This window comes from Elgaria multicarinata, chromosome 7 (genome assembly GCF_023053635.1).
Source record: "Elgaria multicarinata webbii isolate HBS135686 ecotype San Diego chromosome 7, rElgMul1.1.pri, whole genome shotgun sequence".
NCBI classification, from domain to species: Eukaryota; Metazoa; Chordata; class Lepidosauria; order Squamata; family Anguidae; genus Elgaria; species Elgaria multicarinata.
The window spans coordinates 69,265,707-69,284,474 of record NC_086177.1 but is presented as its reverse complement, the minus strand read 5'-3'; the positions used below and the strand labels follow the sequence as shown (position 1 = coordinate 69,284,474).

The 18,768-nt window shown below is 41.3% G+C and overlaps 1 protein-coding gene across 1 annotated transcript in view; it reads left to right on the top strand.

Annotated features, from left to right (window-relative positions):
- The window catches only part of NSMAF (neutral sphingomyelinase activation associated factor), a 46,003-nt gene that overhangs the window by 18,604 nt on the left and 8,631 nt on the right, over positions 1-18,768 (top strand). The window contains exons 8-24 of the mRNA XM_063130753.1: positions 677-724; positions 829-881; positions 1,530-1,659; positions 4,198-4,269; positions 4,845-4,953; positions 6,279-6,455; positions 6,942-7,021; positions 8,494-8,584; positions 8,672-8,735; positions 8,840-8,891; positions 11,053-11,173; positions 11,469-11,600; positions 13,448-13,490; positions 14,231-14,394; positions 15,295-15,403; positions 16,316-16,380; positions 17,954-18,021. Coding sequence (XP_062986823.1) covers positions 677-724; positions 829-881; positions 1,530-1,659; positions 4,198-4,269; positions 4,845-4,953; positions 6,279-6,455; positions 6,942-7,021; positions 8,494-8,584; positions 8,672-8,735; positions 8,840-8,891; positions 11,053-11,173; positions 11,469-11,600; positions 13,448-13,490; positions 14,231-14,394; positions 15,295-15,403; positions 16,316-16,380; positions 17,954-18,021 — 1,578 coding nt within the window. The remainder of the gene's footprint in view (positions 1-676; positions 725-828; positions 882-1,529; positions 1,660-4,197; positions 4,270-4,844; positions 4,954-6,278; positions 6,456-6,941; positions 7,022-8,493; positions 8,585-8,671; positions 8,736-8,839; positions 8,892-11,052; positions 11,174-11,468; positions 11,601-13,447; positions 13,491-14,230; positions 14,395-15,294; positions 15,404-16,315; positions 16,381-17,953; positions 18,022-18,768) is intronic.

The following is an 18,768-nucleotide window of genomic DNA, read 5'->3' as shown; positions in this document are numbered from 1 at the left end:
TTAAAATTGCTGAGAACCCAAGGGAGAGCCATTGTGTGTAGTGGTTAGAGTGTTGGACTGGGATTCAGGAGATCTGGGTTCTAGTCTCTACTTGGCCATGAAGTTCACTGGATGACTGTAGAGCAAGCACTGACTTGGTTCACACTGACTTGGTTCGCACAATCAAAATAATACACCATGGATTTTTAAAACTGTGGTACATGCAGAGCATGATTTCCATAATCACTGCCCAAGTGCGGCTTGTCAAGTTGTCTGAACCTGCGTGGCATGCCTTGTTGGAAGGGAAAACAACCCTCCAATAACCCATGGCATGCATCATGATTTAAGTAGCTTTGACTGTGTGAACCGGCCCACTGATTCTCAGCCTAATCTGCCTTACAGGGTTGTTGTGAGGATAAGGTGGAGAGGAGGAGCACCACATAAGCTACCTTGGGTTCCTTGTAAGAGGAAAAAAGATGGGATATAAATGTAATAATAAATAAACAAATAGAATATTTTGTGCAATACAGTGACTTGTGACTGTTAGGCAAAAATTCCATATTGGCACAGGTCTGCAAGTGGAAATGCATCTGGTGCAGGGTCTGGTGCTTCTGATAGAACTCTGGCCTGTCCCTGCAGACAGCAAGTCCCTTAGGAATATATCTGAACTCCAGCTGTTGCTTTTATTTTTAAACAGCTGTACAGGGCATCTCGCTTGGACAAGCTGGGGGACCAGGCTGCTATGGTAAATATATATTATGGATGCAATATTAATAGGAATTAATTTCTTGCGCAGATTAAGTTAATATTAAAAAACTTAAGTATCACTTAATATTTTTTTCAAATTAGATAACAGCTATACTGCAATCACGTTTGGCCAGGGCATCATTTGATAAGAACAGGTATGTTTCTTAACATTAATATTTCATTTAAGTAAAAAAAGCTTCTTTTTCCTATTAATAGAAATGGAATACTTAGATGGGTGTAAGACAAATAGTGTATTAGCAATGGAAATCTATGAATTCTGTCCATGTCTTTTAATGCTGGCCTAAACAGTTACAAGATTACCTTCTTTCGAGATTTTTCTAATTTTACAAATTTATAGACTCACTGCTTAATTCTAGAATTGTGTATTTCAGTTATTGAAAACAGAAAGACTGTCCAATGATGCCTGAAAGTGCGATTTTGGGGACTCTTCATTTTATATTTCTTGCTTCTGGAATCAAATGGAAAAACTTTCTTTCCCTGCCTTCCCCTTAGCATGGACTTGCTCAGCTGACTCTAACTTGGCCTGAGTTTCTTTTGCAAAAGTGTAATTTTTCAACTAACTGGGCTATGTATTCTGATGTCCTGAGCATCTTTTGCAGTCTGTAATGAATGATGTAAAGTGGCAGTAAATATTGGCAGTAAATAGAAAACATTGAAGTGAATATTGTCTTCCCAAAATATATGTAGGAAGTTCCTGTGTTGTGTTTCATACAGGATGGAAAGCTATCTAACTGTAAGCCAAAGCCTGTATTGAGCAGCTTGTGTGTTTATTACTTCTGTAGATTTCAGAATGTTTCGGAAACGTTGCATATGGAATGTAAAGCTGAAATGGTCACTCCGTTGGTGACGAATCCAGGCCATTTATGCATCACTGATGCAAACCTGTATTTCCAGCCTCTTAATGGCTACCCTGTAAGTAACTTACACTTAAATTTTCCTTCCTTCCTTCTGCACTTTGTACCATAAGCAAATTGCTATCTAAAATGTCCTGAATCACTTATAATGATGTTTTCTCTTTGAACCACATGAGTACATTAGGGGCAACCCATTTGGATCTCTAGCTTAATTTCTGTGAAGATTCAGCAAGTTCTTTATGCTCCTTTTGTGTAGGAAGCATTATACACGTCAATAAAAGATGTTACTGTAGACATTTATCATTTCCAGTTTGGAAGAAGCAGGTAGGTAGTTAAAAAAAATCACCGGTGGCTCTTAGAAATCCCTCTCTTCCCCCTCCCATCAATGTCTGAGTGTGTGTGTTTTTGCAGCCCCTCACCCCTCCATTAGTGTCCGCTGGGGCTTTTGCTGCCATTATGAGGTCAATTTCAGATCCTACTTTTTTTCAATGACCCATTTTCAGATGTTCAGGTAATTAGAATAGCCTGTCTCATGCAATGGTGTCATGATGGCTATGCATCATTACTTCCAGATTCAGAGACAGTATGCCTCTATATGCCAGTTGCTGGTGAACATGAGCAGGAAGCTGCTCTTTCACTCTTGCCCTTCTTGTGACCTTCCCCATAGGCATTTGGTTGGCTGTGGTGAGGACAGAATGTTGGACTGGGTAGGCCTTTTGTCTATTCCAGTATGGCTCTTCCGTATCACAGTTTAGAGTGCTATCTGTGGAAATTCCCAGATATCTCAGTTAATCACTGAAGTCATTGGAACTTGATACACTGCTAGCAAACTATAAAGTAGCAGAGCAGACCTCCTTGATGAGCAATCATGATACCTTGTTCTCATCATCTTCAAATTACTATCTTTGGTGAGCTGCTCACTTATTTATTTTATTTTATTTATTTATTTATTACATTTTTATCCCGCCCAATAGCCGAAGCTCTCTGGGCGGTTCACAAAAATTAAAACCATCATAAAACAACCAACAGGTTAAAAGCACAAATACAATTATTATTATTATTATTATTTATTTATATAGCACCATCAATGTACATGGTGCTGTACAGAGTAAAACAGTAAATAGCAAGGCCCTGCCGCATAGGCTTACAATCTAATAAAATCATAGTTAAACAATAAGGAGGGGAAGAGAATGCCAACAGGCACAGGGTAGGGTAAGCAGGCACAGGGTAGGGTAAAACTAACAGTATAAAGTCCGCACAACATCAAGTTTTAAAAGCTTTAGGAAAAAGAAAAGTTTTTAGTTGAGCTTTAAAAGCTGCGATTGAACTTGTAGTTCTCAAATGTTCTGGAAGAGCGTTCCAGGCGTAAGGGGCAGCAGAAGAAAATGGACGAAGCCGAGCAAGGGAAGTAGAGGCCCTTGGGCAGGCGAGAAACATGGCATCAGAGGAGCGAAGAGCACGAGCGGGGCAATAGTGTGAGATGAGAGAGGAGAGATAGGAAGGAGCTAGACCGTGAAAAGCTTTGAAGGTTAACAGGAGAAGTTTATATTGGATTCTGAAGTGAATTGGAAGCCAATGAAGAGATTTCAGAAGCGGAGTAACATGGTCAGAGCGGCGAGCCAAGAAGATGATCTTTGCGGCAGAGTGGTGAACAGAAACCAACGGACTGATGTGAGAAGAAGGAAGGCCAGAGAGAAGAAGGTTGCAGTAGTCCAACCGTGAAATATAAAAAGCACAACCAGGATAAAACCACGCAGCAAAATTGATATAAGATTAAAATACAGAGTTAAAACAGTAAAATTTAAATTTAAGTTAAAATTAAGTGTTAAATACTGAGTGAATAAAAAGGTCTTTAGCTGGCGACGAAAGGAGTACAGTGTAGGCGCCAGGCGGACCTCTCTGGGGAGCTCATTCCACAACTGGGGTGCCACAGCGGAGAAAGCCCTCCTCCTAGTAGCCACCTGCCTCGCTTCCTTTGGCAGGGGCTCACAGAGAAGGGCCCCTGTAGATGATCTTAAGGTCCGGGCAGGTACATATGGGAGGAGGCGTTCCTTCAAATAACCTGGCCCCAAACCGTTTAGGGCTTTAAATGTCAATACCAGCACTTTGAATCGGGCCCGGACCTGGACTGGCAGCCAATGAAGTTGTAAAAGGACTGGCGTAATGTGCCATTTAGCACAGAACTTCTTGTTTAGGGTCAGTTTCTAACATATTAGGTTCACAGAAAATACTTAATCATTAGTCAGAGGTTGTCTATCCAACCATTTTATGTCGGCCATCCTTGGAATACATGCTGGCGACTAATGGAAATACTGCCGTTCTAGTACAAATGTGGTTTAATTAAAAAATGTAACAAGTCATTCCTTGCATGTCAAACCTAAACCCTCTGATAATGGAATCCTGCAGGGATGTTGCAGCTTCTATAATGTGTGGGGGAAATCGGGGGATGTTGTTTCTTGTTTTTGTATTTAATAGTTTAGTAATAATATTCAGTATTTAATTATGGTCTTGAACTGTGCTGTTTAGTACGTTGTTTAGAAATATGTGATTCTTAAATATCATTAAATAAATATTTCTCCTCTTCCTTGCCCTACAGAAGCCTGTGGTTCAAGTGATGCTACATAATGTTAGGCGCATCTATAAAAGAAGACATGGCCTGTTGCCCTTGGTAAGATGTGGGTTTGATTTTGCGTCTTGGGGACACAGATGTGCTTTAAACTTGCCTGTTGAAATTCCTATGGGAAAAAAAAACCATTTTCTTCCTCCTGCAAATGATTGCTCCAGCATGAAAATTTGTTTTGGCTTTATCTACCAGCACTGCCTGTTTTTAGCATGACTGCTTTAAAATGAGAGTTGGTTACAGTAGAGTTGCCACAACAGTTGATGGCTTAGCAAGTCATTTCAGAGATGAAGGTTTTACAACATCCGTATATGTATTGTGTATTTTTTTTCATGGAAAAAGTAGAATCTCTCTATTTCTGAGGACCATGCATTTTTGATGGAGAACATATCTGATTGTAGGAGCAGACAGCCTACTAATAAAAGCAAATTGATTAAAAGCTACTTTTAATGTTGTAACTTCCATTGATTTGTAGAAAATGTCTAGTACTATGCTGCAAAAGCACTTCTAATATGAGAACAACAGCAAGGATTAGATACCTGTGCTTAAAATCTGCTCTGTTTGTATTCTGAATAGCAGAACTAAGCAATGAACTTTCATCTTTCTTTTTTTTAATTTCCAAGGGTCTGGAAGTATTTTGCACTGAGAATGATCTCTGTTCGGATATCTATTTGAAGTTCTACAACCCTCAAGACCGAGATAATGTCTATTTCTACGTGGCAACATATTTAGGTTTAAATAACTTATTTTTAGCAAATTGTTATGTTTAAGGAAAATTAAGACTTCCTCTTGCTTTTTTTTGGTTTTTACAGATTTGCATTTGAGGGCAAGCCAGAAATATATTCTGGTATAAATACTGAGCCGTAATGAAATTGGCAGTAATGAGTGGGAAAGGAGTTGCTTTTTGCCATGTAGAGATCTCTGACTGAAAACGTTTGGCAGCTTCTCAGAGCAGTAATGTATAGGACAAGCAAAAGAAAGTGATTGGATTTTGGAACCAGTCAATACAGAGTGTTGCCTTGAGATGCAGACTAACCGTCTTCTCATTATTTCCGATGTATAAGCTGAGAGTGCCATTGCTCATGTCAGGGATGGGCAATTTCAGGAGGACTGGAGACCATTTTAGCCCCTGATAGGCCACACTCCTGGAGCTGGTGCCCCACAAAATTTGGCAGCAAACCACTAGAGTGGCCAAATTTAGGTTGGAAATTCTGTAGTGGCTCGGTGGCAAATCAGTGGGTTATTTGTCTCGTGAATTTTGGTAGCTGAGGGACTGCTGGGGCCACATGGTGGCCATGTGTTGCCCACCCCTGTTTATGTAGTCAAAACAGCACACACACCACACACAAGGAAGGTATCTGCAGACTTTGAGAATTCTTGCGGTTTTTAGAAGTACAAGCAATCCTTATTTAAAAAGCCTAGGGGGAATTCAAACGAAGCCCAGTGAAGACTGAGGACATTCATTGGATACAGAAAGCTGAACCGTTTGGAAGAGAAGGGCGGACTGAAAACCAGAGTGTGGGGTGGAATGGAATCCTGAACCCCAGACTGCGCCACCCAGAGTTTGTCTCCCACTTTATCCCTTCCTTTCTCCCTCCCACAAGCATTGCCGTTTTGGGCTTTCAGTATGTACTTTCTGCTATTTCCATTTAAGGCTGTGCTGAAGTCATTCAAAAAAAAAGTAAGGGCAGATCCCTGTCTCATGACAGTGTATTTCCACTGCCAAAGTCTCCTACTTGTATTGTCCTCTCCTTTCCATTTGTGGACAGGACTCACATGCTATATGCAGAGTAGGGCCAGACTTGCTAGTGAATTCATGGGAAATAGCTGCATCCACTTCTCCATTTGGTGGCCTGTGCACAGGCCAGTGGTCTGCTTTGTGGAGTGACAGCTCTAGAATAGATGCCTTGGAGATGGAGGGTAAGTGCAGAAAACACAACCGGTGTGCCAGTTCAGCCTGTTAAGTATGGAATACTGAATGTGCTTCTAGAAGAGTCTTAAATGCAAATTGCAATAACTTCTTCTCTGATCTCTGTTATGTTTCCTGCCTCCTCTAGAGAACCATGTTACAGAGCATACACCAGAGAGTTACATGTTACAGTGGCAACGAGGGCATATTTCAAACTACCAGTACCTTCTTCATCTCAACAATCTGGCTGATCGCAGCTGCAATGACCTGTCCCAGTATCCTGTATTTCCGTGGATCATAGCTGACTATTCTAGTTCAGAACTGGGTAAGAACCTTTTTAGGAAAACAGAACAATTAACTGAGGATCCTCTAGGTTTGTACTTCAGAGTAACTGCAGTACAAATCATAAGAACATAAGAAGAGCCATGCCGGATCAGACCAAGGATGCATCTCATCCAGCGTTCTGTTCACACAGTGGATAACCAACTGCCTGTGGAAAACCCATGTGTGCAATAGCACCCTCCCACCCATGTTCCCCAGCAACTGGTGTAGATAGGCAGACTGCTTCTGATACTGGAGATAGCATATAGCTTTCAGGACTAGCAGCCATTGATAGCCTTCTCCTCCAGAAATTTGTCCAGTCCCCTTTTAAAGCCATTCAAGTTGATTCCCATCACTATGTCTTCCATAATTTAACTATGTGCTGTGTGAAGACGTACTTCTATCTGTCCTGTTGGCATTGCTATATGTTCACATATACTGAAAAGGGAGGCTCTTAAAAACACTTTTTCCCCTTTTCTTTTTGGGGTAGACTTGACAAAGCCTGAAACGTTTCGTGACCTCAGTAAGCCAGTAGGAGCGCTAAATAAAGAAAGGCTGGAAAGATTATTGGTATGTATAATGTTTATATGTTTAAAAAAATACAGCTGAGTTCCCCTTCTAAATTATGGACAATTATGTAATAAAATTATTGAATTAAATCTAAATATTTCTAGAGTACTTAACTTTGTTTTCTAATGAAATTTACCTTGGTATATAGTGAACCACTTAGGGATTTTATTATATTAAGTGGTATATAAACTTTACTGATAAATTACAGAACTAATTGTGTATCATTTCTCAACTTTTACGCAAAGCACTTAGCCTGTTTCCAACGAATTGCAGAATCTGAAACAGCATTAACTGTTTTCTCCTGCCAAATTTGCATATACTTGCCTAGGATGCTTCTAGTCAGAGGGCTCCTAGCGTTAACAGTGTAGAGATTTTAAGTGTAGGGATTTTAATTTATGTGTAGGGAAAGTGTAGGGATTTTAATTTATCACTGCATAGCGCAGCGATGGGAAAACATGGGAGTGCTACAAGTGAAAAGCCGCAGTGCCTGGGCTCTCCGTAAAACTCAATGAGTGAGGCAGGGCATTGCACCATGAAATCCTCCTGTCTCGAAGCACTCCTAGGCTCATTCCGATTTTGGGTTGGGTGATTTTGTTACATACATTTGTTTACATGAAAGTCATGTCATTTGTATATAATTGTTGACTTTTTCCCATCGACTTGAATATAGACACTAAATTGCCAAAACAACCAGGTGGCCCAGGAATCGCTACCCTCCCCCCCCAAAAAAAACCAGCTCCCTGTCCTGAGGACCTTACAGTCTAACTTGGGATAAGGGAAGCTTATATATGGATGGCAGAGGAAACCATGGTATAGATGGAAGCAAATGCAGTGATAAAAGGCTTGTGTTTCATCTTAGTGAAGACTGACAATGACGTTGCTGATTATTATCTAGATGGAATAGCATCTCATCATATTTTAGTTACAACCAAGCTACATGAATAGCAGCCTTGTGTGATATGTCTGTTGCTGGACTGTTTCACATAAACTGTAAATATAGGACAAATACTTAGATAGTATATCGATCTCACTTCTGTTATAAAATCCTCCTGTTCCTACACATACACAACAAATCTGTGATAAGCAGAGGGGGAGATGAATAGCTTAGAAACCACCTCTATGACATTTTAGGTCTTATGTGCAGGTTGTAGTGCGACTGCCGGTTGTAGAGAACAGGACTTGCTTCCAAATATGTCTAGGGGCAGGCGTGAATATAGGCCATTGCCTACTGAGCAAGGTGCAGGCCTCAACGTTCAAATATAATATATCTTGCCACAGTAGGGCAGATTTTGGAACTGTACCTGTAATAGTTGTCAGTAGTTCCATGTGGTTCTGTCCCTGAGCTAGGGGAATAACTATGAGACAAGATAATTGGAAATAAAATACTTTTTAAAAATATAAACTTCATCCATGTTAGGTACAGAAGAATATTAGCACTGAGCAGTCTCTCTCTCTCTCTCTCTCTCTGACAGGCCCGTTATCAGGAAATGCCAGAACCAAAGTTTATGTATGGCAGCCACTATTCTTCGCCGGGTTATGTGCTGTTTTATCTTGTCAGAGTGGGTAAGACACTTGCAAAGCTTCTCCTGAGCATGTGCCAATGGAGCTTAATAAAGCTGATGTGATATTTGATCCCTCTTGTATCCGCAGCACCAGAATACATGCTTTGTTTACAAAACGGCAAGTTTGATCATCCTGACAGAATGTTCAACAGGTGTGTTTTGAATCTTGATACCAGATCCAACATTTTGCTTTAAAGTACGTCACGTCTGAAGCTTATTTAATGTTTGTTTTATTCTGTGTACTATTCTTACCCAGTATTGCAGAAACCTGGAAGAATTGCTTAGATGGGGCAACAGACTTCAAAGAGGTAAATGGACTGCTTGTACTTCACTCTCTCTCCTAATTGGCTTCTCTTACTTCTCTTCGCTGCTGTGGTGCTGCAGAATTGCATTTCAGAAAAGAATTCAGAACCGGATTTACACCAGACCATCTCAGGGATTTACCAGCACCATTTTTGGAACATCTGACCACAGCTCAGTGCTAGAGCATGTGCTTTGCAGATGGTCCCAGTTTAACCCCCATCATATCCACTTTAAACAGCTTTCTCCAACCTGGCACCCTTCCAGATGTTTTGAACTACAACTCCCAGAATTCCTGATCATTGGCTATGCTGGCTGGGGATGATGGAAAGTGTAAGTCCAAAACATCTGGAAGGCTTCTGGTTGGGGAAAGTTGACTTAAAAGTGTTAGGTAGCAGGTAATGCCAGTCCTCTTCTGTAAACCTGGAGAGTCAACATCAGTAATGCAGAAGATGGCCAAGAGCCTGGTATGGTAGAAGGCACCTGCTTACATGCCAAACCTGGAAGGGTACCTTCATGATTGGAAAGGTTTCTCTGATGTATGTATGATGTTAGCTAAGCCTTCTGGAGTACTGCAGGTTCACAGGTAGGCAGGTACCCGGAATCCTAAAATACATTCCAGAATGCACAGGCAGAACTGCAGCGCAATTGGAAACTCATAATTTATTTATTTATTGCATTTCTATACCGCCCAATAGCCGGAGCTCTCTGGGCGGTTCACAAAAATTAAAAACACTCAAAGTATAATCCAGTTATGCCCAAATATTTCTGGAGTATAAATCAGAAATTTCACTCATTTTACCACTGGGCAGTACCTACATATTACTAGTCATACAGGGAATACAAGAGAAAATGGCACCTACACATTGGGTTTTCTGTTGTGTCATATTGTACAGTTCTCCAACAGAAAATGTGCACACTGCGATATTAGTAAGTATTCCTGCATGTTGCAGAGAAGAAGAAAAGCATTTGCCAGGGATGTTGTGTCTGGCAGCATTGCCATTTTGCCCACAACATACAATTCCAGTTGACAGGGTTGGATCTAGAGAAATGCTTCCTGGTGTTCTGTTTGTGCTGGAGAAAGGGGACAAGGAAGCAATTTTTGCTATTTCTTCGTCCCCCTGTGCTTCCTGAAAAGCTCATCTGGGAGAACCTGCAGAGCAGCATGGGACGTGGCTCAGGGGAATTATTTATTACATCTATACACCACCCTTTTTCCTCCAAAGAACCCAAGGCAGTGTACATAATCCTCTCCATTTTATCTTTGCAACAACAACCCTGTGAGATAGGTTGGGCTGAGAGTGTGACTGGCCCAAAGTCACCCAGTGGGCTTCCATGGGTGAGTGGGGACTAGAACCCAGATCTCCTGACACCCAGTCCAACACTCTAGCCACTATACCACGCTGATATAAATATTCTTCCTGCCCCCTTCCTACAGTGGGGAGCCTTCGTTAGATCCCAGTGCCTTCCAATGTGTGGAAAGGCCAATCCTGATCCAACCCTTGGGCTTCAGTGAGAATAAAGCAACTTTTATGTAGAACAAGACCTGATTAGGTTGCACGGAGTTCTGGGTGAAGGCCAGTGTCAAACTTTGCTTGCCCTGTGGCATCTTAAACAATGGTCTGCTTGGCAAGTGGACCATCCAGTTCTGCCTGATGTAGAGTTGAAAAACAAAGGAAAATGCACGATCTGACAGCCTTCAAATAAATGCTTCACTGGCACATCTGGGGTCCCTTAATACCTGCTCTAGCTTAAAGGCTTACTTTGAATATTCTGAATCTGTTCATTTGATATTTAATAGGGATGGTTTTATATGAACCATATTGCTTCCTCTTACAGTAGCTTTGGGAATGCAAGCATAGTATGTCAGTGCTAAATGCATTCACTTGAAAGTTCTGCCAAGTAAATGTGTACTTGGCCAAGAGTGTGGTCCTATCTTCTGGTGGGTAACTGTCCTAACTTGTGTTAGAACTAGCCAGGCTTTGAGAATTTTGGAAACACTGCAGTTCGTTAACTAATATGAACATTTAATAATAATTTCCCCCTGTGCTAAGTTTGGGATGCATCAGAAAGTGCAGGTCAGTCTATTATTGCATCATGGATATAAAACTAAAAGCATAACCCTGTTTCAATATTTACAGTTTCCTGCGCTTTATTTATTTGTTCCAGTTGATTCCTGAATTCTATGAAAATGATTCCAGTTTCCTGCTAAATAATCTGAAACTGAACTTGGGGAAGACGCAAGCAGGAAAGATAGTTGACAATGTAGAACTACCTCCTTGGGCATCAGGTAAATAGAACTCTGGGTGCATTTTGTAGTCTGGATTCTGCATTTGCCTCCATTCTTTTCAGCATCTTGGAGGAAACTTTCTGCCTTCCAAAACAATTCTTATAACTTAAAGGTTTGTACTTTTAATAAGAATATGCTTCAGTAAGAGTTCTTGTTCTCAACATGTATTACATCCCAAAGCTTCTAAAGGGTTCTCTCCACAGTGAGTTTTTCCCCCTTTTAAATAGGAAATGGGTTGGAGGGAGTGGAGGTCAGTTCACGCTTAACAAGCAAATGTTGGTACTCTCTATTTCAGGTGCGGATGATTTCCTTCAGAAGAGCCAAGATGCTTTAGAAAGCCAGTATGTGTCGGAACACCTCCATGAATGGATTGACTTAGTATTTGGCTATAAGCAGAAGGGAAGGGAAGCTGTTGAAGCTCAGAATGGTAAATTCTAAATGTCTTTTTTAAAAAATGGCAAATGATGCTTTTACATTTAAGGTCGTGGTAGTAATTTAACTTTCTGTCATAAAGGAACACCTGGATTTTGAGTGTAGAACATTTCATGTAATAGTAATTCCTATTCCATTTCCATCAAAAGTTATAGGTGTGATAAAGCGCAAATGAAACACTTCTTCACAGCACAGTTGTATATATAGGATGCTGTGAAAGAAGTCCTACTGTATCCATTGGAACTTACTGGCAGATGAGGTTGCATAGGATTGCAAAACCATAGTGATTTCAATGATTAAGCACAAGCATAGACATCTCTCATTTTAATATGGGGCTTAAAGTGCTTAACCTTGCTGAATTGTGCTTTGATTAAATTGAAGTTTAAAAAGAAATCACTTCTCTGTTGGTTAGATTTCTGTCCACTAATTTCCCCCCCATTTGTATTCAGAAGGAAAGAGGATTAAATAAAATAGCATGATTCTTCTTAGCCCAAGTGAGTTGATGTGCACATTAAGGAATAGGATTGTAATTTCAAGATTATCTTCTAAATTTGAACAAAAGATATCTAGGTTATCTTGAATTCCAATACCATTCCTTAACATGCTTATGTTTGTACTGTTACGTTTTTTTAAATTTTAATATTTTTCTTCTGGCTTTTAATTGTACAGCATTATGTACGCTGGCAGAAGGATGGCTTAAATATTATATAATAGAAATTGTTTTCTGTTCAAAGCAGGGATGAGGAGCCTTTTTTCTGTTGATGGCCACATTGTCTTAGAGATAAATGGCCTGGTTTGCATGATCGTGGAGGCTGAAACAAGCCACCATGGCTTCTCACTGCTACCGTGTGTGCTAGGAGCATGCCAGTTGTATTTCCTTAATTACCCACACTGGTGTGGCTTGCCATGTCATCTGAACTTGAGCCGCCTGGCTTGTTTGGGGTGCCTGCTTACCCCATGCCCAACATGCGCAGTGGCTGCCACAGAGGCTTGTTTGAACTGCTGTAATAGTGTGAACCGGGTCAGTATGTTGTGGGGCAGGGGGGCACATGCCAGTGGTGGATAGGACAAAGCCAGTGATGGGCAAGCCCACCCCTTTTCTTGCTGGCCAAGTGGGCTTTGGGGGTAAGGTCAGATTAATCTTGCCAAAAGTCCAAACTGGTCATTTACAGAGGGACCTTTGAAATGGACCAAGGGCCATATGCAGCCCTAGGAATGCGAGTTGCCCACCCCTATGTTAAAGAGAGACCAGGATAATAAAGAAACTTCACCAGTCCTGGTGAAATGGCCCAGTTTCCCCATTCATCTCTCTCTCCATAGCCTGGTGGAATGGCTGGTGGTGGTTGACAGCAGAGATCGCTAAGAGAAGATGGCAAAAGTATTTGTTTAGATCAATTCGAAGGGAATTAGATCAGCAAAGCAGAAGGATTGACTAAAGGACCTTTTGATGTTGGTTTCAGGCATTTATCCAAAGATAGCAATTGTTAGAACTGGGTGCACAGTTCTTTGGCAGGATAGCTTTGGAAGGAGGTCTGTTCTGGATAGAGAGGCTTCGCTTCTTGTTCCCTTCCAACTTTGTTTCTGTCATAGAATCATTACTCAACTCCATGGTAGCCCACAGTTGTACAGTGGTGGAGTTATGTGGGGAGTACTTCCTGAAAACTCAACTGCTGAGTGGAGTTTTCATACTGCCTTGACTAACATGTTGTCTGAACTGAGCCATTCTGTATGAGAGAACTTGAAATAATGCTGTAGTGAGAACATACAGGGTTGTTGACCCAGAGTCTTGCTATTACATATAACCTCTTCCCTTTGTGTTTCCCCCCCCACACTTCCTTTTAGTATTTCATCCGTTAACCTATGAAGGAGGAGTAGATTTGAACAGGTAACTGCATATTGGTAAATTATGGTATTGGTATTGAACGGGTAACTGCATATAAGCACACACAGACACATAGAGAGATGGATGGATAGATAAATGGATAGATCGACACAGCTACCTGCATTTTTGGACTTTCCATAGGGTTGTGTGGCTATGGGGACTGTCATGCACCACGATACCACTGATTATGGAGTAGCTTTGCTACTTTGAACAATTGTATTGCAGTTTCCATTTTTGGGTTACAAGGTCCATAAATGCATACTAGATTTTATACCCTTAGTACACAGGAAAAGGGAAAATTCTATGAGTGTCTGCGCACTAGTCAGGGAAATGCGTAGTTCTAATTCATTCATGCTCGTCATTGCAGTGGTGTCTAAGCTGGAGGTGAAAAATAGTTCAACTTCCTGTCCTAATTGTTCTCAGAAACTGTGTGTTCTATTTTACAATTCTAGCAGGAGGGCTGAGAAAATTGATTTTGCCTTGAAACCTCAGGGACCTCCTGCTATTTGGAGGAGTTTAGTACTAGGCTAGATGGGCTAAAGGCACAATCCCATGCACTTTGAAAAAGAAAAAGAAGTCCTACAGCTCCCAGTATTCCCCAGCCAACATGTCTGCCTGGAGAATGCTGAGAGTTGTAGGACTTATTTCTCTCGGAACGTGCATACGATTGCACCCAAACATGGTATAACACAACTCCATAACTTCATATGTTTCTCCTCCACCCCCCTCCTTTTCTCATGAAGAATTATGGATCCGAATGACCGTGTAGCTCTGCTGACACAAATCTTGGAATTCGGGCAGACTCCAAAACAGTTGTTCACAATCCCTCATCCTCGGAGGATCATTCCAAAGATTAAAAGCTTGTCTCGAGCATCTAGTCGCAGCCTTTCTGTGGCGGAATCTCCAGGTAAATTTGGTAAAATTTGCTGGTAGCTCCCTGTATTTTATTTTCTGCTCGCTTGACTTCACCTGCGTCAGTTTGTCCAACAAGGTCAATATAAATCCTAAGTGACAAAGGGCAGCATAACATGTTTAAAGCTGGGAAATTGTGATTTTTCAGCTTGCAAAATTTCACTGAAAAGATTGCCGAGTGGGGAGGGTGCCATTATGGGGTGTCTACATCTACGGCGTTCCAATTCGGGGGGGGGGGATATGTAGGGCTAGCAGTTGGCTCTTCCTTGATTGAAAGAGAAATCTGATGCCCACAAGTTTCTGCGTTCCTTAACTTTGATGTTCCTCTGACTCTGTATCTTGCTGTGGCCTTCCATGACCCAATCCTCTCTCTCACCTCCTTCCACATGTGGAGTGTTCGGACGATCACTGGGGTAAAAGAAGCCGTCGTGGCTATATCCCCCGCGTGACAGTTGTTTGCAGGGTTACCCTCGCTGCAGCGCAGGCTGCTGTGTTGTCTGAAACCATTGTGCAGCACAGCAGGAGTGGCTTCACACCCACCCTACAACCACTACTGCAAGTTATGGGTTGTAGGGTGGGTACGAAGCCACCCTCAGCATGTTGTGTGGTAGGTTCGGGCGACAGAGCAACCTGTGCTGCACTGCAGGTAATCATGCAAATGATGGTCACAGGGGCCGGGGGAGACGCCATGATTGCTGATCCTCTGAACGCAGATTGACAGACGTGGTGTCATAAAATGCTCTTTAGGGGTGGCGGGGGGGGGATAGTAGGGGATGTGAAAATAGCTGATTATTATTTTTTTGCATTGTGGTTGGCTTACTATATAAAATATATCTTTCTTTTCTTCTCTGTGTTTTTTTATTATTATTATTTGACACATGCTCTTGTTTGTCAGTCTCTCCAGGTGAAGAATCTTTTGAAGATCTGACAGAGGAAAGCCTTACGCTTGCCTGGAACAACATGGCCAGATTAAAGTTAGACGGGCAGCACAGGATTCACAAAGGGTAAACTCTGTAACATACAGATGGTGGGTGGGGATATAAAATGGGGCAGCAGCGTCCTTTGAAACTAATAGGAACAATGTGCAGCCTTGTTAGGAGAAGAAAACTGTAATCTTTTGAGCGGGGGAGGAATTCTTCAATGAAGGTCCTGGGGTGGAATGTTTAGCCGTATGGAAAGAGTGGGCTAAACATCGTTATACTGATGGGCGTTTCCAAAGTATTGATGGCATGTTATCCTTCACTTAAGGAATATTCAAAGCAACAAACATTTAAAAAATTATAACAGACAATAAAAAATAAACTAAAAGCTATCATTAGAACATTGGAATTGATAAAAACAACAACAACTCTGCAACAAAGATGTATTTCGAAAGGTAGGGGCTGCAACTGTCTGCTGGAAAAGGTGGGTCTGGCAGGTGGAGATGTACCTTAAGATACTTGGATCCCAGGCAGTTTAGGGCTTTAAAAATCAAAAGCAACACTTTGAATGGAGCCTAGAAACAAATGGGGAGCCAGTGCTGATGGATAATGTTCTAGTTACTGTTTAAGTTTAGAAGCACTAATGGTCCACCATTGGGAACATAGGAAGGTGCCTCATACTGAGTCAGACCATTGGTCCATCTAGCCCAGAACCCTTGACAGGCAGTGGCTGTCCAGGGTTTCAGGCAGGAATTTTTCCAGCCTACCTGGAGTTGCTGGGGATTGGACCTGGGGTCCTCTGGATGCACAGCACGTGCTCCACCACTGAGCTGCAGCCCCTCCAAGGAAGCTCACATGACTTCTGCCAACTTGACAGTGTCCCTCTTCTCTTGTGGGGGCTGGGGAATACAGCATCATGAACAACAGACAAGTTTATGATGACAGTTTCAGATATTAACCAAAGTTTCTTGTGCAATATTGTTATGTTTTGAACAGGGCAATCACTGGAATTGCTGTGCCTTCCAGTTCTAACCAGTCTTCCATATTTACCACATCTCAAGGTGAGAAGTGCTGTATCATGGAGTGCCTTCAAGCCTCCGTAAAGTGAAGCATTTTCTGTGCCCAGCATAGAATGCCTTTTAAATTGTCTTGGAATGGAGTCAACGTAGGGTTAGTCTCTGTAAAAGCAAGAGCCTAGAGACTTCACAATAGGCAGGTTAGCACAACACAGTCAGCTCATAGTGCACGCCAGGAGTAGGTGGCCACCATTTTGATTGTACAACCCCCAGTCATCATGGGTTATTTGAGGGTTAAAATAAATAACCCTCTGCTGTGGCACCCCAGCTGTGGAATGAGCTCCCTAAGGAGGTTCGCTTGACACCTACATTATATGCTTTTAGACGCCAGGTGAAGACCTTTTTATTTCCCCAACATTTTAACAATCTATAAATACATTTTAACATGGTGTTTTAAATTTGTAATTTTGCATTGCTGCTGTTTTTATCTAGTTGAGCTTTTTTATTGTATTTTATATTATGGTTTTATACTGTTGTTTTATATTATGAATGGTTTTAATTTTTGTGAACCGCCCAGAGAGCTCCAGCTATTGGGCGGTATAGAAATGTAATAAATAAATAAATAAATAAATAAACCCATGAAGACCGGATGTGGATGACACAGTGCAATCCCTGATCGGCCTGATTGGGGGTTGTGCAGTTAAAAAGTCCACAGCAGATACTTCAGCTTATCATGGCTTAAATAGTCCATGATGAGCCAGCTGCGTCGACCGGGTCACTGTATTTGAACATTTTATTACTCACAATGGTAATTCTTCAAATTATAATCCTAGGAGCTTCAATCGAAGGTCATGTGTATGCTGCAGTTCTGTAGATGTGCACAAAAAGGCACAGTACATGGCATGGATACAGGAGTCTGCTTCCTAAACAAATCCTCACTTTCATTTTTATTAATAAAAACAACACACCCACAAAATTCTTCTGATCCGTGGTGGTTCTCAAGATATAGTGGATGGGGTGTAGCCAATGCCCACTGAAATATCAGAAACTAGAGATAGGGAGTGAGATTAAAATACTGTCCTACTTAGTTGTTTGCCCATTCCCATGGCTAGTAAAACCCAGATCAATGGTATAAAATAGTGAAATTACAGAATAAATTATAAAAAAACAAACCAAGATAAATTACAGGAATTTGTATGCTCCTCTTTTCTATTCTCCTAGTGCTGATCCTTATGTAGGCAAAGCAACACTATCCATGCTCAAGCGAGGCATCAACAGGCTTGAGGGAGGTGGGGGGGGAGGCTGAGCTTTGCAACAATGCAAATAAAGGTTGTTTTTTAAAGTAAAATAATGAGAAAATAATGGGTTGTAGCTAAAGTTAGTCCTACTTAGAGTAGACCTATTGAAATGAATGGGAGTTAACTTACTCATGTTTGAGGAAAGCTTTTCTAGCACTTATGTATCTGCATCCCAAATTAGCCAAGCAGCTAGATTTTCCTCTACTGATGGCATTTTTGGAACATGGTTGTTTGTCTTTCTGAAGAAGCTAGAAATTACTGATGCCTTTTGAATAGAGCATTCTTGATTTTCATTTTATTCTTCTTACAATTTGCATTAGATTCAACCTTGAAGATGTTTTCCACAGAATCAAAAATGCTCCAGAGGAGTATGTCCTTCTCGAATATGGTCAGTACATCCAAAACCTTTGTAATGATCTTTCATCATTGCTCGTAGAGGTTGACTCTTCTCAAGAAAAACCTTAATGCAATGCTGCATGTTTTCTCCTGGTGTATCTATAGCTTGCCAGTTTAATTCTAACGGATGTGCACCAGACTGCTTTTTGCTTGTCAAATGTTCAGAGAGCCACTGTCAATTCTTAACATATATCGGGGCTATTCGTACAACACGCTAACCCAAACTCAGTGGTTGAGTGTGGGTTGTTTTGAACTATCGGTTGTTTGTTGAGCTCTGGTTTAGCGTTGTTTGTTGTCTGAATGCAGCACATTTTCCACAGGGTAGGTTATTACATTGCTTGAACACATCCAGTGTGGCTTCTTAACTGCCCTGAACAACCCAACAACAAGCCATGGGTTCTTAAGGTAGCTTGTTTGAGGAAAAATAAGCCATACGCATCGTTAAGCCATCTTGGCTGCATGCAGACAACATGATAATCCCCGGTTCAGCAAACGACCCGTGGCTTAGAATACTGAGTGTGGGTTAGCATGTTGTGTGAACCACCTCATTAGTTACTACTTTGTACAACTACTAAGTTAATTGTCTAAGAAGACAGTGTTGCACCATAACAGAAAATCCCAACACCTCTTTGTCTTCATTTTTAAGACGACATACAGATTTTATTTAAAGGTCTGGGTTACTCAATATAACTCCAGTGCTGTCTATTAACCAATTAATTCAGCTTACTGCTTGCCTCAT